Consider the following 25,196-nt stretch of genomic DNA (forward strand, 5'->3'; position numbering starts at 1 on the left):
TCACTGCTTTTTATCGAATTGTTGCTTGATTTACAGTTTTGCCATGTAATCCATGTTTTATACCAGATTATTCAGCTACTGAGCCTGCTGGGCTCTGACATTTGTCATTATATTAAAAGCTTGTTCAAAGGCAGCAAATAAAACACTTTTTCTTTCACTAAGTGAAATTCAGACAGACAAATCCAGCTGTTGCCTGTAAAAATAGCTACAGATGTCCTCAACAGGAAAAAGGTTTTCATGCGTTGTTATAGCAACAGAAATTCAGGAGAACTTTAAGATTAGGTATTGGCTATTTTTTTAAAATTCCCATTAAAAATACCCATCGCAAATAATTTGCTTTTTAAAGAACCACTCTGATTTAATAGGAAGAAATTCCGCAGTATAAAATGAATTCCAACTTGCAGGTTATATCTACCACTTTTAGATTATATGAAACATGATCTGTTTTTAATAAGTGGTCCAGTATCAGCTTGAAATATACTTCATGTTACCTGTGTGGCATTTTTTAGATGTCTTGATGTGGGACATCTGTTAATTCTACTCTCACCAATTGTTAACACGCACACACAAAATTGTGTAATCACGTTTTTCACAGAAATAGTTGTGTTGTGGCTGAAAGTCTGGAAATACAATGAGGGATTTATGCAGATATTTGGCTTTTCAAGTCTGGTATTCTGACTTGAAAGCATAAATATTTCTCCTCTGATTAATGGACTTTTTTTAGCAAGTGTCAAATCAGCTCATTCTTTGCTTTGCAGCTGCTTTTGCCTTGAGTCCAATTTATATTCTGGGTGTTCCTTTCCCTAAGTTTAGGGATTGACATATGTGGCAGCAAGACTAATATTTCATTAGATATCTTATCATTCTGAGTGCTGCTAATTTGTAGCACAGTTTGGTTGTGGTTTAGACCTCTGTGTTTGGAAGTTGCTCTTGTTACCTGTCCTAATTTCATAATAACAATCTAAACAATATTTGAATAGAAATCAACATCCCAAAGAGTGGAACTAACCTGGGAGGCAAATCATTATTCTTTTCATGCCTTTAATGCTTCACTTCTCTTGCCCTTCTTTCCTCTCCTTTTGACTGACAATTTCAATATTGAAATTGTAAATTCCTTAGGTCACGGAGCATTTTCTGCAGGGCTCAGTAGCCACCACTTGCAATTCCAATGGAATGCAAGAAAAGACAACCCAGATCCCGAAACTTCCAACACATATCTGTGTATTCCTGGACTTCTAGGGGGGACTAAGACTTTCCATCACCACCATCCCTTGCTCCTGCTTTGCCTTTGTTGCTCCTTTACCCTGTTCAACATTTAGAAAGTGCTGTTGCACTTGGTGTGCTCCTCGTTATCGTGGAGGTGACAGGGATGGTGTCCTCAGAAGTGCTGAGTGACAAAGATGACATCACTGGGATTCCTGTCACTGCCACCTGCCAAACTCACGGACAGAGCTGCAGAAGGGCTGAAAGGGGCACATGCAAAAGTAAAGAGGGCGAGGAGGCAGCACAAGAACCAAGTGCTGCTCTGTTATGTTCATACACAGCCCCATTTCTTTGTGGTGACCTTATTTACAGAGCTACCTCAGGAATTTGTGAGAATGGTAACAAAAAAAATATGGCAAACTCCTACAGAGAATTCCAATTAAATATCCAAGTGCTGTGCCATTTGAAAGGTCTTTGCTCTTGTGTCCAAACAATTATCAACTACCTAATACCTGGAAAATGAATGTATGAGACCTAACTGGAGACTATTAAGCACATTTTAGTGCCTCTTCAGTGTCACATTGCAGCAGCAAGTTTGTGTATTTACACTGCTTGCTTCTTCTTTTCATTCGGATTTGTTTCCTTAAGAGACTTAATCTTGGAAATTTTTTATGACTAATGAAGGTAATGGTACTCCTTAGGTCATCACCTGAGAGAGCTTAGGTCAGCCTTGTACACTGTAGGAACATTAAATTGAATCATCTGAGCAAAAATAGATCATCAGAGAGCAGCAGATGAATCCATTACCAGGAAATCTGCTGCTCTTTCCAGTCTGGACAGGAGAGTAACAACCTCAGCTGAGGGCATATTACAAAGCTGGGAGAGGAGAGAGACGAGGCCATGGGAGAGAAAGGAACACCAGCAACTGATGTGAGAAGAACTGGATATATCCCTTTTTAAATAAACATCTGTAGAGGAAGATAATGCATCAGTTCTCCTGATAAAACCAAACCTCATGAACCTCTGAGATCATCTGCCATAAGAACCAATTTTTGGCAAATATCCATGTGATCCTGGTTTTCTGACAGTTCTGTGGTGCTGTAGCTGTGTGATGTTTGATCTTATGTAGAAAAGGAAGCTGAAAATGAAGTATGAGAATCCAGGGTTGTGGTAATACCACGTTGTCTTTGTGGATTGTGAGAGCTCCTACTCTTGTGTCTGGATAGCTTCATGAATCAGCAAAAGACTCTTCCAAGAACAGAAATTGCTTCTCGTTCTTCCATTTGAGATATCTGTGTGTTTGTGGTTATCTATGATCAGGGTCATAAAGTAATCCTGGGTGAGTTAGGAATGTGTTCCATATGCCTCTGAGTCCAGAGAAGAACTGGCTTTGCAATCAGGCTCCTCTCAGGTAATAGCTTTTTATCTCTGCAGTTTGATTCCCTTTCTGTGTCATGAGGACATAAAGATAAAGGTAAGAACCTTTTGGAAATCAGTAAAAACTTGTATTTACTTCTTGCCTTGCATCCTTGTGTAATCACCTTTTAAAGCATTTAGCTTAATAGAATTAATTCATTTTTATACATACAGCAAGTGGTTAAAAATAACAACCAGTTTTGAAATTAGTATTGACCATACAGTTAAATAAACAGATGAGTTCAAGGCCTGTTGAACTGTTAGAAAACAAACAGTTAATGAAAATGGGGTGCATAAAGGAAGGGGATATAAAAAACCACACAGTTACTTGACTACTTAGCCTTATAAATAGCACAGAAATCATGTTACACGGAGTTGCATACGAAATAAAGCAAAAATATGCAAATGCTTGCCTTGAAAAGACCCAAGCATGAAAATAGCTTTCCTTTTCTTCTGCTCCCTCCTATCCAGAATGGTTTTTCTCCAGAATGTTTACTCTCTTCTACGTTGTTCATCAAGGCTTTCATGAACAGCATGGATTTTTCTATTTAGATCTGGTTCACATGAGGATAGTCCATCAGAGACATCCTGCCTGGCATGTAATTAAAACAGTGTCCTACCTGAGAAAGGATCCAATCCTAGCTGAGGGCTGGGCCTGATTCTATGGAATCACTCTGCACCTTGGGAAGGATGTTGCCAGATCCAGTTCAGGGTCATATTCTCAGTCAATGGCCTTGTGTTGCTTTTCTTATTCCCTGCCTTTATTAGAAATTAATAGCCCAGTTTACAAATACTGGTAAATATTTCCTTTAAAACAAAAATCAGTAAAGAAGCATTAAAATCTACTTCCAATTAAATATTGAATGCAGTTTCAGTTAATGCTGTCATGTTCATTCAGTGGGACCTTGCCCAGTGCTTAGTAAACAAATCTAAACAAATGGATGTGGGAGCTTTCAGAGTGAAGCTCTCCTGGATTGCCTGCCAGGCTTTCCATTACTCATAATCAAGGTATTTTTTTTAATAAGTTGACCTGTTTAATGATAAAAATGCCTTTGAGTATAATTAAATTGAATTCTGTGTTTAAAGTGACCCTCTGATTCATGGGCATTTGCAGCAGAAAGAACAAAAATAAAATTAAATCCTTATTGAAAGGTGCAGTAATTAAGTCTCTCAGTTCTGGTTCTCAGCAGCTGGGATGAGAGCAGGGGATCAGCAAAGGGTGTTGCCAGTGTAATGCACCCAAAGATCTGCCTGTGTGGGAGATGCTACCCTAAAACAATGATTTAAAATATTTTTTTTAAATAGGGCAGAGAAGTCTTAGAAGAATTGAAATCATTACAGAACGATTCTTTACAAAGAGATGTGGAAGAGCTGGTTCTTCGGTCCTGTAGCATTTTACAGCCATAAATGAGCAGCCCTGACTGAGAACAACCCCAAAATGTTACAGTCAATGCAGATGCCTCATGGATTTTGCTTTGACTGAGGGTTGGCTTCTCTTCCCTTGGGAGTTCAGTGGAAATGTGAGACTCTGGGCCTCAGAAAAAGATGCCTTTTCCCAGGCAGTCAATATATTATTGGGGGCCTGTTTTGAATTATTAAGCAGCTAATCGGATTCCAAAGGCATGTCTTTCTATTGCTTTGGATTAAAGGCCTGATTACAATTCCTAATTAGTCACCTCAATTCCCATTGATTTCCCAGAGAGTTAGGCCACACCACTCTCTTTGTGATCCAGCTCCACATTCCGTAGGCAGAAGACACCGGAATGTAGGGCAGGTGCTGGAGAGGGAGTGCACCACACTGCACAATGTGACTGCAGGTTACGTTATGAGGTTAATTAATTAAGGACTATGCTCTGGAGATCCGGTGTCTCTTGAATTACCCTCCTTGCTTTAAGGAAAAGAGCTAAGGGAAATTTCACATGTTTTTAATAGAATAGAAAAACCATAGAAAATAGGGCTGAAAAGCAGCTCAGGAGGTCATTGAGTCCATGTTTCTACCTCAAGGTAGAACTCACTAAATCTAAACCCATCCTGGGAGCTCCTTTTCTGACCTCACCTCAAATCCTGGCAGTGGAGATCCCACAACGTCCTTTTGCAAGGCTATTCCAGGTCTTGGTGATGGGAGTTACAGGTGGAAAGTTTTCCTAGTGCCCAGTCTGAATCCCTCCTGTTAATTTTGTCAGTCATGTTTATCCCTTCCTCATTAGCACAGGAAACAATATCAAATCTTCCTCAGTCTCATTGTTCCACGTGAATTCTGGTGTTTTCCTCGGTCATCATCATTTATTCATGGGCAACATTTTCTAAACTTTTGGTCCTTCTCACTGCTCTCTGATTTGCATTCTTAAAGTTAAAATCTTTATTGCAACTGAAGTAATTTAGTTGGAGAACAAAATACCAGAAAATAGACATTATCCTTGAATCCTGGAGGATGCATGGAATGGCTGCAGCTTGAGGAGTGAGGAAGCACAGCCTGTGCAAGGCCTCTCCTCTCCAGCACATGTGGGATAATCCGTGATCCTTGGGCTGGAAGTCACTGGAGGGGCTCTGCTGGCGTCACTGGCGTCAGAACGGGACCAGGGGCCCAGAAGTGAACTGGGGCGTGCAGTCACTCTTCAGCCATCTGTTGTTTTTTATTGCAGCCTCCAAAGCCTTCATACATTCATCTTACACATTTCTTTTCAAATCTGAATGTGGTTTGTTTTGTTGTTTTTTTTGTTCCCCCAAAGGGAAATTAGATTGTAACCAGAAAAAAGATAGGAGTGGCTGGAAGAACACACCTTGCGCAGGAGTCGTCTGGCTGTGAGGATTGTGGTGCATGTTTGGGTCTTGTTCTGCCACTTTCTCTCTGTCCCTTTAGTAAACTCTTCACCAGGCATTGCTGGGTGTGCTCCTTGCTATTTCCATCTTGGATCTCTTAGAAATTGTTCATGGAATGTTGGGATTTTTGTGCCAAAAAAACAAATGGATGATTCTTTTAAATCTCTTCTGCGTTTGGCAAGCTGAGAACGTCGGTATCTTTTGGTGAGTGTCTTATGCTTCACCTGGGTCTTTAGCAGATGAATTTCTTATAGAAGAATTATTAGAATTTGAATTTACTGGCCATTATGAGGAAAAAATCCTAAGTTGTTACCTATTCCACTGTATGATGATGCACTATATCGAGTCTAGCAGAACTCTTAAATAAATTCCACTATTCATTTTGAAAATTGTGTGTAGTTTTGCATTAAATTATATTAACTGCTGAGTGTTGCTGTGATATGTGTACTGCTCCTTTTAAAAGGGTAAAAATCATATCATATCAGGAATGGCACGGAGTCGTATTTAAAATTTGTGTGGCAATGATAAAATGGACTTAAAAGCAAGGTAAAATAATAACTTAGAGCTGGCATATTGTGTATGAACAACCTGTAAATATTGTGCTAATGTTGTAAAGGGGAGGGCAATGATTGAATTTAAGGACATACTCTGAAGTTAATTACGAATTTTGCCTGAGACTCAGCGCTGTGTCTGTCTGCAGCCTGGAGTAATTTCTACTGGAAGACTCAATCCCAACCATGCAGTGCCATGGACTTACTCTAACAGCATTTTTCTGTCTCAAATTTATGTAAATCCAAGTGTCTCCCTGACTACTCCCACTTACTAAGGGTTTCATCAGGAAACAACCTCGTATTAAATATATGGAGTGAGAAATCTGGGGGTTTACTTTCCTTTTTTTTTTTTAATTGGTTGCTGCTTTTGATTTTTAAGAATTGGTATTTCAACAGGCATTTTATTCCAATAGGGAGACTTAGAAGGAAATAGATATAGGCTGATTGTTGGAACAACCTGGAGTACAGCCAGGGCTTTTACTCCTCTAATTTCCCCTATTTCCTGACCATTTCACATCCTGTGCCTTTTTCTGCACCATCACTTCACAACAATCCCTTTTGGAGGGAAGAGGTCTGGCTGGAAGGATGTGCAAGGAAAATGTTGGGAGGTCTCTGTTAATTGTCATCCTTGAGCAACACAAGGCAGAGCTGGTTTGAATTGTGTGGGCACGGGCTGGGATGTGGGAGGGTGAAAAGATCCATGGAAAAGACAGAGAGGAGAAATGTCCAATTCCTGTTGCCATCTTGCTCCTTTATCAAAGGTAGATCCAGGATGCAGAATTCTTTGCAATCCTGACTAAATGTTATTCACTGTTTCTTGCTCTTATCAGTCTTCTGCACTATTTTCCTTCAATATAGTCCAGAGTGGCTGAAATGGAAGAGAAATCCATTCTAACTTGAAAGTAAAATGTATCAGTATGTCAATCTCCCTCATGAATGGGATGGCTGAGACATTCACATGATAAGAAAGAGGTCTTTAATTACTGTGGCAGCAAGTAGGCAAATTAATCTCAATCATTCCATTAATTTTTTCCTTTCTTTCTATTTCTTTCTTTCTCTCTTGGTGAGGTTTTGCAGATATGAGAACCTGAGCAGTTACTCAGACGTGTCTTACTGTACTTAATATTGTTCTTTTCCCTGCAAATTTTTCATGTCCTCTGTTCTTTTCTCTGCTAATTTTTCTTGTTCCCTGCATCAGAGAAGAGCTTTGATCAGTGAGGTGTTAAAATCAGTAATATTCATTTTTGTTTTCGACCGAGATCACATTAGACTGAACACATGTACTTGAAGGGCCACATATATTCCTTTTTTAGCCTAAATGAAACTTGCTATCAAAATGGACATTTTCTTTCTAACAAGATTAGATCTGTGTTTAAGAAGTGGCTATAAATGCTAATTATTTCTTTTCAGCTTTTCCAGTTTCCTTGCTAGGAAGATTGGGGCAATACATTTTGCAGGAGGAAGAATCTTAAAGGAATATCCCTTTGTTCCTTTAAGCCATTTCTGCAGAAAAGTACCAGAGATACAAAGTTCTCCATCAAACATGGAAACCTCTTTCCCTCATGCCCAGAAATATGATTGATCCCTGTGAAGATTAATGACATTCTCATCATTCTTTTAAAAAAGGGAAGATGTGAGAAATACAACCGTAAATAAACAAATAAATAACGTGGTCCCTTAAAGGCTACATGAGACCTTAAAAAAACCAGGTAATTTACCCTTCTGTGCTGTCTAAATGAAGCTCACCTTTCCCTAATGTGATGGTGACTCAGAGCTGAAGGCTCAGGAGGAACTGTGCAATTGTTCTTGACAAGTTCTTCTAAATATCAAGAAGAATCCAATATCCCTGGAAACAGGGAGCCTGGGAAGTTTCCCTAATTGGATTTCTCAGCCTTCCTGCCACAGGCTGTCCCTGTGGGTGAGAGAGTTTGGTCTGTCTGGGCTCTCAATGGCAGAGTGAGGTCAATTCCACTCTGCTGGGCATCAGTTTTTATTTTCTTTGGTGGTTTCTTATGTCTCTATTTTATTTTCCTGAGCATTTTCCTTTGCTGCCATCTCAGCCAGGTGAAAGTAAATCAGTGCTCAGGCTCCAGCCTTGCTGAGCTTTATTTGGGAATGAAGTGATTGTCTCCCTGTCTTTGGTACTTCTAAAAATCTACAAATCAAATGAATGATTTCAGCAAAAATGTGGGATGGCTGATGATGGCATAACCAGCCCTGATCAAAGAAACCATATTAAATATTAGAAAACACCAAGTTTTGATAAAAGTGAGCGTTTTGCCATCAGTCCATTATTGGTTTTTAACATCTCTAAGTCAAGAAGTGCTGTGGAATCGTGAACTGAAACAGGACAGAAACAGATGAGAATTCACTGAACAAAATACAGAAATATTTTATAAGGCAGTGGTAACTTTGTAAATACCTTGTCATTCCCCAGCACCTTCTGCCCAAGGATTAAAGCATAGTTTTCAGGTATTAATAAATTAAATTTCATGGTATTCTTCCAAAGTTTTAAGGCAATAAACCTCTTTGACTCCTAGATGGATGGATGTGCAGGGATTAAATGATTTGCTGGCAGAGGTGTCATTTGTCAGCCCCAGAACTGGGAGCAGTGCTCAGGCTCCTATCACGTTACATCTTCCAATTTACCACTGCTGGGTTATTATAACTCAAATCTTGCTTTAGCAGTAACTTCTCCTGTGTTATCTCAGAGCTCAGCTGGTGTTCCTAATCTTTAGTTTTATCTTGCTATATTATTTTCAATCTAACCCATTGCAGTTGTGTCTCTTGTGTCGCCTCCATGCCTCATTAAAAAGCTCACTCAGGCGGGTGCACCACCTGTATTTTGATTTGAAAACTCTCTGCCCTTGAGGAATCTTGGTGCTGCCTGACTGTACATGTGATAGATCCAATTGTGTGCTATTAGCAGTGTTTTACAGATAAACCCAGCAAAAATAATTCATTGTCATTTCCAGTGTGGATTTAGAATACTGATTTTATTTTTTACGTTTGCTGCTTTGTTGACAGATAAAAATCCTTGCACTTTCATGGCTCTTCTCTAAACTCTTTCACAGAAATCTCTGCTCCAACTAAGAAAACCTACTTGTATTTGATCTTTCCTTGATTGCCTCCTCCTGAATTTGTTCTTTTATGTGTATATAATTATTATTCTAATTTACTGCTGCCCTTAATCCAGAACTGTGCCTTGCAGAGGCCCATTTGGTTCTTTATTTTTTTAATCATTGTTAGAAGATTTTATCTACCAATACCATTACCATAGTGTGTTTTGGAGACAGAATTGATTGAATTTATTTTCAAAACATTACTTAGCCCAGAGTTCTAATTATTTCTGGGTTAGCTACATGGGTTTGTGTGACCTTCGATGTTCTACCTGCTCTAGGAATCTTCCCTCTTCCTTTTCCCAAGGAATCTGTGGTGATTGCTTATATTTAAATACATATATGTGTATATATATATATAAAAATGTATTTCAGCTGCAGATGTTGAGTATTTTCCTTCAAGGCAGTGTCTCAGTATGGTGCTAAAGAATGATGAGAGAAGGATGATGGAGACTGAGGATGAGATATAAGGCAGACAGTTCTAATTTATATCCCACCACAAGTGTAGAAAATCAAGGTAATATTCACATTATTCTGGTTAAATTTTAGCCTCAATTTCTGTGTAGAGTCCTGCCGTTCTTTCCAGCATGGTTCATTTCTTGCTGTTTGTTCAAAACAGTTGTGTAATATTGCTATCCATGGTTAGCAATTTGCTGCTTTTCATCCAAGGTAGCTTGGATGTCAGTGCTGGTAGAAGTAATAATTTATTTTTAGATTCTAAATCCTTTGGGAATGCACAAAGCACTGTAGACATAGAAGATAATAATTTGTCTCCAAAGGTTCCTTATTTTTTATTGATGTTTTGATTTTGTATTCTCTCTGTCTGGTATCCCTGCATATCCTTACATACCCCTGAATATGTATTACTGGGGTAATTGATAGTGTGGCTCCTGAGGAACTCTCTTAACTGCTGATTAGAGCTGTGACACTGCTCCATTGGAAGCAGCTTTGAGCCTACTCATCACGGGGGTGAGTCAGTCCTCACCTGTGCATTATTTACAATCCGGGTTCAGGCAGCTTCAAACAAGTCCTCCTTGTGTTTGAGGAAGATTTCTTCTGATCTCAGTAAGTTTCTGCCACATCCTGAATCAACTTCCAGATAATGTCACCTGTTTGCATTCGTTTATCTTCCACAGAGATAAACCCTTAAGTTTTGCACATGATTCCGTGTTCTCTGAGGGTTTGGCTCTGCACAGGATGGACCCAAGGCCTGGCACTGGCCAATGTCACAGATTTCCCTCCCTTTTCCACTCTTGATGGACTCAGGCTCATGCTGTCTACAGGCTGTTGTGTGCTGCCTCCTTGCTCAGGGTATTATGTAACAGATTCTTTCTTATATTTAGAGCTCGTCCCTCTTCTGAAGAGATCACAGGTTTGATAATAAGCTTAGGGGAAAAGTTGGCAATCTTCTTTGTGGAGGGGGAGAGGGAAAGCAGAGCTGTTGGGTAATTCTTACATGAGCTGCACTGGATTGAGGCAGAGTTGTCACCTCTGAAATGGGTGATTTGAAGGTGTTAATCTCATAGAAAATCAAATGCAACAAATAAGACTTAAAGACAAGACTGATTATGCTGCATAAACAAAGTCCCAAATTTTGGTGAATAGGCAGGATTTGTGTGGGAGAATTTGTGTGGTGTTGGAAGTCCATGGTAAAGAACCAACATCCATAATCTGGTGAGATTTGTAATGTCACAGCTATAAAAGGTGACACATCTTTTTTTTCCAGTTGACCTTATAACAGTGATTGGAAAATGTGCAGAGATTTGTTTTTAAATGGGGCTGGGAATAATTTTAAGACATCTCTCTCAAATTTTAAATAATTCCCTGTACCTTCCAGGACAGGAGAGAGGCCACAGCACTGCAGGGTTGTTTGAAATCTCCAGTTTGTTGGGAATCAATTCCTAGAGCCTTTGTGAGCAAAAAGAGCTAAATTTAGCTGTGTACTGCAGGCAGGCTCTGTGTTCCATGGGCTCAGGACCTGCCTGGCCCCATGGAAAACCACATTTCTCAGCTTTGGACCTCACAGAATCTTCCCCACCTTGGTAACCTCAGAATGTGGATCCTCAATAAACCTCGGAACTGGGAGAGGAGGGAGGCTGAGCCAAGGAAGGGGGAGCAGGGAAGCACAGAGATCCTGTCACTTGAGCCTGCCCCTCTCTGGGATGCTGTGCCTCATTCCTACAGTCTGACATGTCATGGAGCCACTTCCAGAGGCCTTAATAACCTGACATCGCCTCCAAGGGTTATTCCTCCTCCATTTCATCAGTATTTGGTAGGAGAAAGTCTGGTTGGATTTTTACCTCTCCAGATTTTCTTTTCTTTTGTTATTTTTTAATTCTTTTTACTCCTTAGAGATGCTACAATTTGCAGCATTTCCTGCTGTAAATAGATCCATATAGAAAGTGGAAGGTGAGCTATAAAAGGAAAACTGTGTGGTTGAAGCTTATGTTGCTACAACTACTCCCCCAGTTCTTCTCCCTGCAGCATCTGAGTGTAAATCTCTCCTTGGCGTTTGTGGGCACAAGTGTCCTTGTGAATCTGTTGTACAGTGAATTTCCCACTGGTGCAGTCCCCTGTGATGTCAGCACAAGGTGGGAAAGTCAGATATTCCCACAAATTTCCACCCAGACACTGCCCAGCAGAGGCACATTATCCCAGCAGCCCATCAGGACAGATACTGGAATGCATCTTTTAAGCTACAAAGAGCATTAAACTCAACATCTGTGTGTAACATAATTTGTCAAGTTAATGTCAAGATAATTTCTGTCCCTGTTGTTTTCTGTGTGTTCAATGTTTCATGATGTGGCCTCTTAAAAAGGAGTGGCAGGGGCTGGGGTTGCCATGCTCCAGCCTGGAATGGGAAGTTGGATTTGCCATTGTAAAATGTAGGTGATATTTTTCCAGCTGAATGGAAGGGGGATTATAGGCAAAGGGAGAAGAGAAACATTTAAAATCAACACTATTTTAAATAATTTACTGGAAGATTTAGATCCATGCTAAATGATATGTAAATAAGTAAGTTCTGCTTATTTATAATAATTTAGGATTAATCCTAAGTAGCCATTTAACCTGTCCAATGAAATTGAGCTTTCTGCCAGTGCTGTATTTGGGAGTCTCTCACCTGCTGTTCATGACTGTGATTATTGAAGATGGATGGCTGGAGGTTTGGCTGCTGCCTCTTTAGGAAATCTTTTAAACCAGGATTGGTAACAGGATATTTTACAGCCTGGTGAAAAACATCTAAAGGCTGCCATTGTGTCGTTCAGGCCAGAACAACCCAAAGCCCTAACGTATTTTATCTACTGTTCTCTTCCTCAACACTATAAATAATTCAGATCTGTTGGCTTAACTACTACTGGCAACTGTTATTTATTAAGAATGACTGAAATAACTATGTGGCTCAGTAGAACAGAATGCATTAGGGACTTTAATGTGAAACAGAATAGCTAAAACATTTTGATTATCCTTTAAAGAAAAAGCCTAAACCCCTAAACCTGCCATTATCCTTTGCAATTCTGCAAAGGACAAGTGACAGTGGGAATTAGGATGGGATCTTTCTGAGTGACTAAAGGGTTTTTCCTTTAAAGGAGCGCTCACCCCAATCATAGAGCCCCTTTTATCCCTCCAGCATCTTGTTCCATGGGCATCAATGTCAGTAATTGTGAATTTGAGGTTCCAATAAAGTCTTTAATGTGCCCACTGTGTAATCTTTGAATCTGCTTGTAGTTACATATCTGCCTGTAAAATTATTTTTAGAGGTACTGCATTGTTTATTCATGTTTGCTTTAATTTCTTTCTCTTGCATGTTGTGCACAAGAGCAGCAGGATTTTCTGGGAATCAGTGCACGGGAATTGCTGTTCTCTTGCTCCATCCCCACTTTAGGTTTAATTAATAATATCTGGCACTTCATCATTGGCTTTGAAATTGCTTTCCAGAGGTCAATAGCATTGTCCCTATTTTGCAGACACAAAATTCCGTGCTGGGAAGGGCTGACATCAGGCAGGGCATTGGTACAGCACAAACACAGCGTGTTCCTGCACGGAATTACATCCCGAGATGTATCACTGCAGAACACCAGAATGCTTTTGCAGGTCCACTGATTATAAATGGAGCATTTGGAATAAATTTTTTATCACCAAAAAGAGTTGACATCCAGGACTTGGATGAGTAATTATCTAATCTTACATCTGGCATAAACACCCAAGCCATTTGTGTGATGAAGTGCATTGCACAGGAGTGAGAAGGCAGCGAGGGAACATTCGCTGCTGACTCAGTGGCCATAAATCTTCCGGGGTGTGTTTTGCCTTATATTTGATATTTGTTCAGTGGGTTGAAAGAAGTTAAGTGATCAAATGTCATTTGGAAATCCTGGCCTGTAGCTCTTATTTTTTCTCAGTTACATGAAGACAAATGTTACAACAGGAGCACAGAGCTTTGGGGCCTGGCTCTGTGGGGTGTTACTGAGAGCTGGGTGTTTGAACAGGCACCATCTTCACCCTGTTTTAAAAAGTCATTTCACATTTGTTTGCCTTAATGATGATCTGCCGGAGAGAGCAGGGGATGTGTTGCTGTGGAGCGTTTTATTTCATTTATTTGAAATTAAGTCATTAGCTATAACAGCAAAATGCATTTTTCTTTTTGACAGAAGACTTGGGTGTGTTAATCTGATCTCTAATAAAACAGAGGCTCTGCATTGGGGGATTCTTATTTAACTTGTATTTCTGGACGCATCAGATCTGTATGGAATATTCCTTCCTCTTAAGGGAAGTATCAGTGAAAGTTTATTTATAACAGAGAGAAAAAATCAGGGCATGAATCAGTGGTAAGTAAATGATGTGCCTGAACTCTTCTGCAAGTTTGCTGCAACATGAACTTTTCTAGAGACTGTGTCATTAATATTTTATAGCAAGGAGAGAAATCATCAAAAACTCCAGCTAGGACATAAAATATCTGAAATAATAAGAATGTATATAAGTACCTTCAGAGTGAGCTTGGATACTCTCATTGATTTTAGACAGCATCTCATTCTGGCTTGACAAAATGCAGAATTCATAAATTAAATCTGATGTATACAGTGTACGCTTTTATGCTGATGTTGGCACACTTTCAGATGTAAAATTAAATTACTTTTTCCAATAAGGCAGCATAGATTGAAGCATGGAATCCTTTCTTTGCTAATGGAACCAGGAGAAAGATATTGAATTATGCTGACTTTCAAACTGACTGAGCACCAAAGAGAGAAAAATCAATGACATTTTTAAAGTCCTGTGGAGCTTTAAACAGGCCTTGGTCTGGCAGGGAAACTCAGTGTGAGGTAACTGCTGTTGACATTGGGTTTCCAGTGAAGAAATTTACTTCTCCAGGGAAGCAGCACCTGGCACTGATGTGGCTTTGTCCCCATTCCATTCCCAGCAGTGCCAAGTGGGCACTGAGTGGGTTTTGGAGGACTCTGGACACGCTCACACCCTGAGCAGAGAATGTGCTGTGTAAACATGCAGGATAATCCTTGTAAAAGAACAACAAAATCCAAAAGGATCTTTCCTCTCAGTATAAATCCCTGAAAGTCACATGAGTGGGTAATACCAATAAATTACCTTTCTTTTGATGAATTAATGATAGGGTAAACACAGATTTATTTTCACTATGTGTTTGCATTTGCAAAGCTGAATACTGAGGATCTAAGCTGCACAATCAATGCCCATCAAATAAGTGGCTTGCTGGGGTTTTTTATATTTTATAATAATATTTTTATAATTTTGTAAAGGGCATTTCATAGCAGCAATTAAAATTTTATTAGAAAACTATCCCAATCCCTCAGAATCTTGCTCCTCAGAAAATATTCTGATTTAGATGGGGGAGAGTCTATATTGGTACATCCTCAACATCTTGGTGTTATACCAAAGGTTCATGGATTGTGGTCCATTTTTCTCTGCATTCCTTCAAAGTCCAGGTTTCCCTTTCTTTTAATAACAGATGGATACAATCTGGCTGTGAAGTGCTGGGACATGATTTTCAACAGCAAACTTTGTATCTTCAGCTCTTTGCTGTAATGAAGAAAACCATCCCACAGTCACTTCTGGGAATTCAATTTCTTGCAGTTATTTGGCTTCCAGCTCCTGGCAGATCCATGCTTGGTTTTTAGGGGTTGTTGGTGCTACAGGAGGTGATTTCTGTCATTTTTAAAGCAGCCATGCCATCAGCCCCAGAGATTGGAATATGAGTAACCTCAGAACTGCCATGCTATGAGGATGAGTGAAAGAATAGAATTTGGTTTCAAAGATAATACCCAGGCAATTTATCCAGCCAGGAGCTTGGGAGAGGCTGGTTTGTGTGGTTTGGATTCTTCACAGTTCACCCCTGCAGGGTCAATGGTGTTTTATTGACAGTCATTAAATCACAAATGCTTATGAGTGGTTTGTGGGCAGCAAGCATTTATGTTTCAGATACATGCTGCCCTTCGTGACATTGTACCTCATCAAAGAGACAAAGGTGACCTTTTTATTTTGTCTTGCTCGCATTTTGGTGGTTTTATGTACTGTCGTGTGCACTTCACCCTCTGGAGAAGGGAATGCTACACAGCAGAAAGTGCATTAGAGGTCTGAGCCTAATTCATGTGTTGAGAACAGTGTGGTGAAGCATCTTAATCCAGCTGTGGCAGAGGTTTTCTGATGAGCAGCACCTCTGGTTTGGTTATTTTTTAACATCCAGTTTAGATAGACTTAACTACAGGAACATATCTATATAAAATTGGTCTAGAAAATGTCAGTGAGCAGAATGCAAAAGGTTAAATATTTGGTAAATGCAGTGTCTGCACAGACATGGGCATGATAAATGTATCTCAAACAGAGTCTTTTTGCAATGCCTGTGTATTATATTTCTGTTGCTTACAACTGTCAGCACAAGGACAGGATCGCTGGGGATGTGAGCAGGCAGCTGTCTCTGGGAAGCCTATAGATAGCAGCTTCCTTGGGTAGCACGTTTGCAGCTCCTTCAAACAGATTTATCAAGCATCTTTACTGTCTCACCACTGCCAGCTCAAATGACTTCTCAAGGAGCTTTGGTTATGCAAGCTTTTAAAAGGTGCATTGTTTTTTCTATTTGTTTCTTTTTGTGTTTGTGTGTGTGTGCCAGGTTTTTTTTAGTAACTCACTGCAGCAGATAAAATCTAGTGCAGGGTTTCGCCATGTGTTAGGGGAAAAAAAATAATACTCCATTTGTCCACCGTGATCAGGCTTTAAATAAGCATCAAAACTTCCAGCAGCTGTGCAGAGCAGCAGAACAGCACAGGTCAGAGAGCTGCTCTGGGAGTGAGGAGAGGAGAACCTGCAGAGATGGGAGCTGGAAATAGCATCCACTTGGCAGAACCAGAGGATGCATCCATAATCATTTTGGGGTCTTGGAATGCTTCACAGCATATTTCCCTCTGAGTCCTGGGTGACCTGGAGGAGTTTGGAGACAAACAGGAACCCCTCAGCTGCCTCCAAGTCCCTCTGGATGGCCACGGAAACAGGAGGTGGAGGAAGGGAGGGCTGGGGAAACAGCCAAAGGAGCTTCCCAAAGAATTTCTCTGCTCGTTACTGCTGCACTTCACAGCATGGGAACTTTCAATAATAAAGATTTCAAAGGCTTCTTCAAAGAGTTTCCAGGCCATATCCAAAGCTCCATCTGGAAGAAGTCTCATGAGACTTTGGAATGTTTTGTAAATACAGGCAGGGAACAAACTAGGTTTTTCTTAAACTGAATCTAACAAAAGTTGCTTTCTAACAAGAGCTTGCAACAGGCCACATGAGCGGGAGTGTTTCCCAAACTGCATCCCTGGTGGAATGTCTTTTGGAAAGGGTGCCGTTAGCTTGTCATCCCTACGAAGTCTTTTACTAGCACAGTAAATTATAGGCCCTTGGGGAATGTGCTGTACTTGGTTCTTTTCAGGTCATGTTCTTGGTCTTGGACTGCTGTGTGAAACCAAATATGCTGCTTTATCCTGTTTGCCTGTGGATTTGTTTTGTGTTCAGCAGATTGAATAGCATTTCTATTTCAATCATTCCTCATTCTAACTAAAACAATTGCTGTTCTGTGGTGTCAGGGGATTCCTGAGGTAACAGGAACACTGTACCTTTTGTGATTTACTGCCCGTTTTGCCCCTTGAAAAAGCCCCAGTTCGTTTCGGTCCATTTTCCCTGCTTTGTTTGGGTTAGTGATGCCTCATCAGCTACCCCAGACCATGACAGCCTTTGGGATTTTCAGCACTGGTGGCCCTCATTGTGGATTTTAGGCAGGGGCTGCAACATCACTTTCCCATCAGCAGTGCTAATGCTCCAAAACTACAAGTTTTAAGAACTTGAGGTCTCTGTTTGCTGGTTTTCCCCTTTCCTGCAGCTGTTGATGACACTGTGAGTTATCCAGAGCTGTTGTTTGCCTGTGTGTTCCACTTAGCACTTCTGGCAGTGTATGAGAAAAGAGTGAGAAAAAGCTAGGAAGGCTATCAAAAGTATGAAAGTATAAATCTTCTATAGATTGAAAACATCTCCCACTCTCGTCTTTGTGTTTTTCCCTTCAGTTGTGCTCTTATCAAGAAATTCCAGAATACATCACAAACACAGATTTAGGCCTTCTACAGCCTTCCTCCTCCTTCTCCTCTCCCCGAGGGAATGACATTCTCATCCCTTGTTTGCAGATGAGGAATGAAGGTCTGAGTGGTGAAGTGACTCGTCCAAGGTCAGCTGCTGAGTTAGTGGCACAGCTATGAATAGACAAAGGCATTTAGCTCTCAGCTCTCTGCTAAACAAGACCGAGCCCTCCCAGTTTCAAACTTCATGACTATTAACATTTGAGCATCTAGAATGTGGCAGAAGAATTTATTTTCAGTAGCCAGCAGGTAATCCCAGGGTGGAAGCTCCTCCCTGTCCCCATGGATCCTGGTGATACTTTTTGGGTTTTGTGAGGAGAGGGGGGAACTGCCCTCCTTGGATTGCTGTTTTGTGGGATGCTGTAGCTGCTCACCTGAGTGCTCACTTTGGTGATGGAAACAGAGATCCAGAGCTGTCTCTTCATTTGTCTTGGTGTAGCAGTAATGAAGTGTCCTTAGAGCAGTTTGCCTTCAACAGCTATTTTAAACCTCCAGTGCAATCTGCTGTTCCTTGAAGGGAAAAAGTAATTCAACTAAAAGTGCTCTGAGGAGCCAAGTGAGAGAAGTAAATGTTGAGTGGTGCTAATCAGGAAGAGGAAGTCATCTGTCTTCGTGTGGTCACTTCCCTGCTCACATGGCACAGCCCTGGAACAGCTGCATAAGAAGCTTTGTGATCAACAAATGTCAAGGGCAATTAATTCTTTGGCCAGCAGCTGCTATTATTAGGACAGAGAGTGGCCAGACATAGAAGGAAAGCCTTGAGCTGATTTATTTTCTCTACCTTTCCCCTCGAAATTGATCAGTTGCTCAAACCCCCGTGGTGAACTCCCATGCAATAAGAATTTAAAATTTGCCATCTCTTTTTTTTTTTCAGTAGGAGAGTTTGTATTAGATTCAGAGCACAGAGGAATAGCTCAGGGAAGGCGTTTGGAAAGTCCTCCCCACTTTAATGCTATCAGGATGGAGAGGAGTTGTGTGTTAAGCTGGTAACATAATAATATGTGGGCTGAGTTAAACCCACCTCAGACTGGTTTTCTCAAACTTAATTAATGGCAGCAGAGCACTTTTAGGCTTGATTTAATACCTTCCTAGAGTTATTCCAGGATTGCTGCAATGCAACTGTGGGTGTTCTAAACACACCTACGCTGCCAGAGAATCAGGAAGGATGTACTTAAAATCCTCTAATTTATCTAATAACATCTTTAGTGGCTTTTTGTGTAGGTTTAGCATTGTAATGGAAATGCACTCTTTGGCTGCATAAGGAGCTGCTGTGTGGAACTGCTGGCTCTGGCTGTGAGGACACGTGAATAGCACATGGAGCTGGTGGGGAAAATACTCTGACCGGCTACACCCCCTATAAATGCACCTTTCACTTGTGTCATCGGTCACTGCAGTTAAAATAGTATCTCAAATTTCAGATACAAGTGTTCATGGCTCCGGGTATCCAAAGACATTGCTGTCCCCCCTCCCAGGCAGAGCAGAGGTTCCTCATGTTAGGGATATTTTTTTTCCTCTGCTGTTTAGGTGCTGAGTCTCTATTTTAGGCGCTGTTGTTGCCCCAGTTCTTAAGCAGGTTCTCTCTTTGCCCAGTGGATGTTTCTGAGGGGTTGTTTGTAAGTGACACAAAACAAGTTTGGTTTTTCTAAAGAGTTTCAGCACTGAGCTGCTCAGGGGAAGCCTTGGACTGGAAACAAGCTCAGATTCCTGCGGGTGCCCTGCTGGTAACTGCTGGCATAATTATTCTATCCCGGGCATTGCAATTTCTCCCTTTTTGGAGGGAATCTCCTGTTAACATGAGCAGAACCAGCATCACTGCATGAAAAACCTGCTCTTTTTGAGCTAAATAAAGACAGAAAAGACAAGACAGAAAATCAGCTCCTCCACGTGCCAGAAGCAAGGGATGTCCCGGTGTGTTTTCCTCTGGCTCATCGCTCCTACACCAGGAATTGCCGGATGTAAATAGGATCAGAGTTCTGAGCTGTGCTGGGAAGAGTCGGCCCTAAGGCAGCTGATTTCCAGCAGCGGGGCTTCCTGAGGGCTGCTGAGGCTGGAGCGGAATGCCCGGCTGCGAATTCCAGGGAAAACCTTAGGATGGGGCCGCAACGAGGTGTGAGTGGCTCTCTGTGTGACTTCAAGGGCCAGAGCTTGTCTCATGACAATGTTGGACAAAGCTATTTCTTGCCAATCTTGTCCTTCAATCATTTATCGTTATGTTAAACAGAAGGAATAGGTTACGGAATGTTTGTGTTCATTGCCTGTTCCCTGGATTTCTGACATGGAATTCTGTGGTTGATGGACAGTTTCTGGGCTGAAATCGGCTCTGTGCCTCTCTGTGACCCTGTGACAGTAGAATGTCTTGGGAAAGACATTGTTACCCCAATAATACCTGTGGATACTGGAGGTTTCAGGCTGTGTCAGCAGGAGACACCTGGAGAAATTCAGGCTGACCAATGGGAAATGCAAAGTCATACATAAATTAAGAGGTATTAAATTCCTCTTGAATGAGAGAATGTACATTAAAGCGGCCTCAGCTTGCTATAGATTAATTAACCTTGGGGGATACCAGGTGTAATTAAACTGCAGTGAGTTAAAGCCACTTCGCTCTGGATAGAAATCATTCCTGAGGGAGCTTTTTAACCTTATGCCCATCAGCTCCCTATGGGTTAACCTTAACTCTCAGTGCCCCTTGGAGAGGCTTTGGGCACTTTGAAATCTGAAGAATTCTGGAATTCTGACTTCAATTCTTAGGAGAAACTGGACTTGAGTTAAAAGTGTCATACATATGTAAAAAATGTACAGTCATGTGACAGACTCTGGAGGGTTCAAGTCTAGATTTGAAAAGAATTTAAATAGAGGTTATGAATTGAAACATTAAAACTTAAGAAACAGGGAACACAGGAGTGAAGGAGGGCAACTGAAATCCATCAGAGAGTTTGAGGTCTTGCTGTGGGGTCGTGGTGCTGTCTGGCGAAGAAGAACCTTGGTGAAAAATACCTTTATGTTACCTTGCTGAATCACACTAAAACATCTTTTTGTGGATTTCTCTTTTCCAGTAATTGCCCTTCATTCCTGGCCTCTGCTTTAGCCAGAGCAACTTCAGATGAAGTCCTGCAGAGCGACCTCTCGGCGCATTTCCTGCCCAAGCACGTGGACAACGCCGACGGCATCATCCGTAAGTGCCACCTAAAGGAACTTGGACAGGATTTCTGGTACAGGAACATCCCTTGTCGATGTAAAAAGGTTAATGGAGAGCTCTCCACCACTCCTGATAGAGCTGGAGGGCTAATTTCTCAGTCAAAGCTTTCTCAGCTTTGGAATCACTCTTTTAAGTGCAGCTTCCTGGCTGTATCTGATGGCCCTGAATCTCTCTCTCTCAGCACTTTATACAATGTGGTTCTGCTGGCAAGTGCCAGTTGTCCTCCCTCATCCTTGGAGCAAAGTCAAATATATGTGGGAAGAGATAATTTAATTCTGAATTATTTCAGTCAGTGTGGTTTTTACTATGGCTTGTAAGTTTTTTATATGGTTTTAGCAAAAGGTAGTATAAAGAGATTTCATTATTAAAAGGAAGAAAATTCCTTTTCCTCATTTATCTGTGTTGGCTGACAAGATTTTTGCAGCATCCAGCTCAAGGTCATGCACCCTAAATCATTTCAGGACTCTGCTGGCCTAACTAACCTTGAAAAATGGTTGGGTTGTTCATTACAACAAAGACCAGTGCATTGACAGAAATTCTGTCATTTGATCTTGAAAATACAGTCCCCAAACCACTTCATCCATTCCTTCCTTTTTTGATTAAAAAAACTCCTGTAAATTATTCTGGGGATAAGGAGGATCTATAAATCTGGCTCTTCAAAAAGGAAGATGCTGCTGTGTTCCCCAGAGGCCCTTGGAAACCTGAGAAACAGAAAAACATGCTCTGGGTTCCCTTTCTGTAGGTATTGCTGCCTCCTCCTGCTGAGCAGGTAAATGGAATAGATTTGTCATTGTTCTGTCTGAGCAGCCTTCATTAATTTCAAAATTGAGATCTCTGAAACTTGCATAAATATTTGACAGTCTCCAAGGAAATGTTGACTAAGCCTCCACACAGAATATCTACAGAATTCAACAAAAAAACGGGAAAAAAGAAAGGAAAAAACCCTCACACCTACAGAAATTGCCATTTAAATATATCTAAGTCTGTAAGACACAGATGCAAACATAGATTAAGATGGGACCAGGCTGGAGCAGGCACTAAGCACAGGGCTCCAGATGCAGTTTGTTGAGGTGAATTGTCATAATGAGGGTACTTGGAAATAAAATATCCCTTTGCTGATGCAATGTGAAGTGTTAAATTGTGAGGCTTTAAGGGGAGAGGAAGAGAGAGAACATCTTCTGGCCTGTAGTAAAGCAACAGTTTCATAAAAACCCTGCAATTTCAAATAACCTAAGTGATAATTTTCCAAAACAGAACATCAGCTCAAGTGTCATAGAATGACAGAATGGTTTGGGACATTAAAGATCAAGTCCCACCCCCTGCCATGGGCAGGGACACCTTCCACTATCCCAGGTTGCTCCAAGGCCTGTCCAACCTGGCCTTGGACACTTCCAGGGATGGGGCAGCCACAGCTGCTCTGGGCACCCTGTGCTCCATCAGTGCTTCATCAGCCACAGGTGCAAGGTTTGGCCTAGAAAACCCAAACAAAACCGGGGGGAGCAGCAGCTCCATCCTAGAGAACCTTCCCAGGGGAGTCCCTTGAGAAACCTGGGGTGGTGCTGAGAGGAGGTCTGCCCTCAGTGGTAGCATACAGGGAGACTTTCATGCTTTGGAAGAAGGCAGAGGAAAGTGTGGCAGGTGGTGAAAATGGGATTTCTACATCTTGAAGTTTGATGCTCAGAGTTCGCTGTGCCCTGATGCTGTTCAAGCTGCTGCAGAATGTGAAACCAAGCTGAATTTAGCTGGCTGGCTTTAATATCCAGTTCTGTGTCAGGCTTTTTTATGAACCCAGAAAGATTTTTACTCTGTGTAATACAAGGAGACATTTACCTGATTTGCCTCAAGTTTGAATTTGCTGGAAGATAAAAAAAAAAAGCTATTTCAAATTTCCTTAGTGGCACATTTCACTCTGAGAATTGCAACGTGACAAATCATGTCCTGTACTTAGGAGGGTTCTTGGTGTGCTGGTGGAAAGGAAATGAGAAGCTCCATGACAGAAGAATGCAAATGTTAGAAGAAGGAGAACTGGCTGGAGTCCACAAATATAGGATTGCAAGAATAGGGGTCTGTTATATCTGGGGTGACCGTGTGTCTTTGAATATCTGAGTCACAGGCCATGACTCTTCTCTTCCAGCTGCACTGGAGAGGAGCAAGAGATTTTCCATGAGAACTGAATGATGTTGGATTTCTTTTTGGAAAGGTCGGGTTAAGGACATTAAGGTTTGGGGTTTTTTTGTGGAGGAAGAGAATCACATGGAAGTTTGCCATTGTTAAGGAGCCACCAAAGAGGATGGATAGCAGGACCGTGTGACCTAGTGGTGGTATCAAATATCCAGGAGATGTCACAAAGCAAATCATAATGTCCCATTACCCAGTTGTTCCAGGTTCTAGGAGATGGATCCTAGAGATCTCCAAAGAGATCTAGAGTTCCTGGATTAAGGAAAACCTTGGCTGTTGGTTCTGACCCTTGTTGTCACACTGTCCATGTTTTCAACACAGCTCACGAAATATGGCACTACAAAGCAGGATCTGATTCCCTGTATTCTTTTCATCCTGGTTCAGCCCTGCTGCCATCTTTGGGAGCAGCAATGCCTGGGCTGGATTTGCCACTCACTGTGGTGCAGCTCAGCATTACTTTCCAGCCTTGGGGATTTGGGAGCAGCAGGAGGGAAATGAAATTCTCCGTGACACAACCGCAGTGACAGCTGAGTCAGCTCTGGCTCAGCACGGCAACATTAACAATTGATGAGTAATTTCCAGCTGTGAGGGGGTGGTTTTTATTGTGGTATTTTATTATTCTCCTGTTTTAACCTCACGAGCAGTTACTGATGATGCTGACAGCACGCAGGGTCCCCTGGGAAGGGTGTTAGGATCTCAGCGGGGCCACTTGGTTCACTGCCATCCTCCTGCAGAGGTGCCACAGCCACATGACTCTGACATGTGCCCACTTCCCTTCACCTCTGCCCACTGGGGAGAAATGGGACAGCAAAATCTGTGGGCTTTCCTCTGGAAAATAGCACTTGGACACATCAGGCTGGATGAGTTCCCTCTTTAAATACATTACCCAAAGAGATTTCTGGTGGCACCAGGGAGAGCCGGGGGGGTGAGGAACCCCCAGTACAGGAGGGGTGAGGAACTGTGGCATCCCCACACTGTGGCAGTGGTGGGATGAACCAGTGGTCTGATTTCCACCCCTTGGTTTTAAAGCTGTGTGATCAAGGAGCCAAGACTCCTTTTGGTTATTTATCCAGTGTATTTCCAGATTAATGCCTCTTGATTGAACCAGCTCATAATCAACAGAGCTGGGACAGTATCTTGTTCCTAAGGGTCTTGGCCCCCTGGTCACTGCAGACCTAGGACAGAAATTAGTAAACGCTGCTTTTAGGCTCTTCACAGAATTCCTGTGAACCGAGAGATGCTGTAACTCTCCCCTCTCCTCCCTGCATGTGAGCTCCTCCTCCTCCAGGAGTGATTGGCACCCCTGAATTGCTGCTGTTCAGCTTTGAAGATCCCTGGCTTTGGTGAGCGATCATGAACAAAGAGATTTGGATGTGTTCAGCTCTGATGCTGACTTCCTGTTTTCCTCTCCTGGATTTCAGAACAAATGTCAAGTGCCTGAGTTTTCATGTTTTAAAATGACAATTTCTCAGGAGTGACAGTTCAGCATTTTCTTAAATTTGAGACCTTTATGGTTTTCTCATTTGCTCACGCAGATTTCTCTGACACACTGTTGTCAGGAATATGGGAATAATAGGAAATCTGGAAATAGCTAAGAAGGCACCTGTGCACTGCTGAAAGTGCACAAAACATCTTAAAATGACTCTACTAATTTCTGCAGATTATTTCCACTGTCTTGCCTCAGCTCTGCAGTGCAGTGGTGTTTAGAATAGAGAATTTGGTCCAAACCCAGTGTGTCACTGTTATGGAGGAGGGGGTTTGTAGGTGACACCCTGTGCCATGACAAAGTCCCTGTCAGGGCCACGTGAGGGATCCAATGCTTTTCGTGCCTTTCATTTTCTCTGCTGCCGCAAATGAGTTCCCCAAAGGCATGGGGAAATGTTGAAGTTAAAAAGACAAACAAACAATGAGCTGCTTACTGATGAACGCTGATTATGGTGAGTTTGGCTTCCTCTTTTCATGCATCAGAGCCCAGAATTTCCCTGCTGACATCAACTGCTTGGCTAAAACGGTTTTGTTTCATCTTTATAATGTATGCAAGGGAGAAAACTCTGACTTTATAACATTCTCAAGGCTTTCATTTGTG

At 41.6% G+C, this 25,196-nt stretch overlaps 1 protein-coding gene across 1 annotated transcript in view; it reads left to right on the forward strand.

Moving 5' to 3' along the window:
* Window positions 1–25,196, forward strand: part of PPM1E (protein phosphatase, Mg2+/Mn2+ dependent 1E) — a 59,410-nt gene that overhangs the window by 27,407 nt on the left and 6,807 nt on the right. Inside the window, exon 2 of the mRNA XM_069033226.1 lies at window positions 20,790–20,908. Coding sequence (XP_068889327.1) covers window positions 20,790–20,908 — 119 coding nt within the window. The remainder of the gene's footprint in view (window positions 1–20,789; window positions 20,909–25,196) is intronic.

The sequence above is a fragment of the Aphelocoma coerulescens genome, chromosome 19 (genome assembly GCF_041296385.1).
Source record: "Aphelocoma coerulescens isolate FSJ_1873_10779 chromosome 19, UR_Acoe_1.0, whole genome shotgun sequence".
Lineage (NCBI taxonomy): Eukaryota > Metazoa > Chordata > Aves > Passeriformes > Corvidae > Aphelocoma > Aphelocoma coerulescens.